We start from the raw sequence: 2,758 nt of genomic DNA on the forward strand, positions 1-2,758 counted from the left end.
GGGAGGAGAGGAGGGGGAAGGGGGGGGGGGGTTGATGTAAAAAAAACCGTGGCATAGGAGCGAAGGGGACTGTTTCAGAGTTTAGTTTGTAAAGTTAAGGTCCAGTATGGAAGTAAGCTCAGAATTTGGAAGTCTTTATATATAATCCAAATAGCCGACACTAATTGTTTCATTCTCATGATGCCATTAAAGAGGAACTTTATACTCATCCTAAAAACAACAACAAAGTCACCTTTACAAACATATATTTCTAGATAATTGCCGGCTTTTTATTTCTTTAAAAAAAGAAAAATTTGCGTATTTATTGTAGGAGATTTTTGGTCCTCATGCACTAAAGACAAGATGGCAGAGCCTAGTGGCTAGAATTCTAGTGAGAATTTTGAAGTTAGTGTTTAGCAGAGAAAATGTCCCCAAAGAGGCATCAACTGGATCCTTATCCTTTTTTTTTATGTCTAGACATATCTTTATTTTTTGTTTTTATTATCTCTTTTTTTTTTTCATATAAGACACAATTACAAAAAAAAAGGTAAAGAAATCAATAAAAAACAACACTAAATACATCAAACTATAATACACTCTAAATAAACATGAAAAAAAAAACTAAACAAACAAACAAGGCTTTTTATTCATGCCTTCTTTTTCTTTTCCTCCCCATTCTTCAAACAGTGGCCATTTTTACTAAGCGCAGATAAATTTATCTCCGTTCAGTCCCTGGAGCTCTGGCACATGTGACTAGGACCAGTGGCGACTCTAGGAACAATATATAGGGGGTGCACATAAGATACCACAGTCAGATCTGGGGGGGCACTAATAATTTTCATTGCATGTCGCAACCGATGAGCGCCGAGAGCTGATTTAATTGCGGATGGCATCTGCGCCCTGCAGTTGCGACAGAAGCTGCATACAGCATGTGCTGGTTACTACATAAACTGGCACGCTGTGTGGAGCTTCTGAGAAGATACGCTATTAGCATAGCGAGGAAGTCGGCTGCGCATTTTGCATCACTCCCGCTACGCTAATAGCGTATCTTCTCAGAAGCTGCACACAGCGCGCCGGTTTAAGTAGTAACCAGCGCATGCTGTATGCAGCTTCTGACAGCATAGTAGACGGGAGGCTGCACTTGTCGGTGGATCCAGGGATCAGGAAAATATTTTATTTTATGTTATGTTTTTAAATGCGTTTGTTCGCAGGGTCTGGGACCTTTAATTTTATGGGGGATTTTTAATTTTAGTTTATTTAACTTTTTATTTTTTTACATTTTTACTTTTTATGCAACATACAAGCCTTCCATTTTACATCTATACATATATTGTTGCAGCTGGTGCCGACATACCTACTTCCAGCGCAAACTATTTTGTTTAACATATAAGATTAAAAATACTTTTTTACTGCTAAATTGCTTTGGATTTGTCATTAGGTGCCCAAACCCCCCACCCCCCCCCTAACTGTTCCGTACGTTCCGACACCTTGCCGATCCCTGGCGGGGGGGCACACGGGGGGGCAAGTGAAAACCTAGGGGGGGCAATTGCCCCCCCCTTGCCCCCCTGTAGCGACGCCACTGACTAGGACATATGACCAGGCGCCTCATCTCAGGGAAAAAAATGCCTTTCCCTGAGATTTTGTGAGATATTGCAGTTTACAGATGAGATTTCCCAGCATTGCACTGCTGATGTAGACTTCCCAGGATGCATCTGTTAGGCATGGGCTACATCACTAATCCCTAAGAATACCAGGAAGTGGAAAACAATCATTGTAAGTGAAAGAAAAACATGTTTATTTAACTAATGAATGTTAGATTATTTCATATCAGCATGCAAAACTGCACGCTGTTATGATTTTTAGTGAAAGGGGGTAAAGGTCAACTTTAAGGGCTTCAATGCACTCGGACAAGGTAGGGGCAGCTTGGAATTTCCAGTGTTTCGGGATAACCTGTCTTTATGCTATAATATACAGAAAGTTTGTGATGTTTAAAGCAAGATCATCTGATGATAACACTGTGAACTGTATCACCAAGCAAGATTAGATTAGGTTGTTCATTGAATAGAAGCACCAAGTTAGTTGGATCATCTGTGCTATTCCCTTGATTTTCGTTTGAATCTTTTTTTCCTTTGGGTAACAATACATCTTTATTTCACTCTTGTCCTCCGCTGTTACATGCCTTTATATAACGTAGAACTATGTGGATCATGAATTAATGTGATAAAACAATATTTCCTGCCAATGTGGTATTGCAGTATGTTTACAGCAGCTTCCTTTAAATACAGGAAACTATTTTAACACATTGTAATTGTCTGATAGAAATTAGTTTTCTTTGGTTAGTGGTGTAGAATATGCTTCCTCCATATCTAAATTCTAATTTATCTAATGAAAGAATCCACAGATAAGAACTGATAATATCACTATTGTTGCCTGTTCTTATGTCATTTCTTATGTTCTGCTGTCACTTTCTTCTTTATTTAGTTTATGTTTTTACATAATTAATTATGCAAATGAAAATGAGATATTCTTATTTGATTAACATTTATTTCATTTTCTTACAGATTCACAAAATGCATTCATTTTTAGACTATATCATGGGCGGATGTCAAATCCAGTTTACAGTAAGTCAATAATAAGTATTCTTATTTTTCAATGTTTCACATAAATGAAAAACTAGGCAATAGAAACTTTGTCAGTAAACAATACTATGAAGTGGTTTCGACATATAAGTATGGATTAGTCAAAAGTTATATTTGGAAAGTTGCTATATATATATATA

The 2,758-nt window shown here is 37.3% G+C and overlaps 1 protein-coding gene across 1 annotated transcript in view; it reads left to right on the top strand.

Annotated features, from left to right (window-relative positions):
• The window catches only part of LOC108796615 (copine-4), a 200,173-nt gene that overhangs the window by 153,256 nt on the left and 44,159 nt on the right, over nucleotides 1-2,758 (top strand). Inside the window, exon 9 of the mRNA XM_018568113.1 lies at nucleotides 2,541-2,600. Within this exon, the coding sequence (XP_018423615.1) occupies nucleotides 2,541-2,600 (60 nt within the window). The remainder of the gene's footprint in view (nucleotides 1-2,540; nucleotides 2,601-2,758) is intronic.

This window comes from Nanorana parkeri, unplaced genomic scaffold, assembly GCF_000935625.1.
Source record: "Nanorana parkeri isolate BGI_ZX_2015 unplaced genomic scaffold, ASM93562v1 scaffold1139, whole genome shotgun sequence".
Lineage (NCBI taxonomy): Eukaryota > Metazoa > Chordata > Amphibia > Anura > Dicroglossidae > Nanorana > Nanorana parkeri.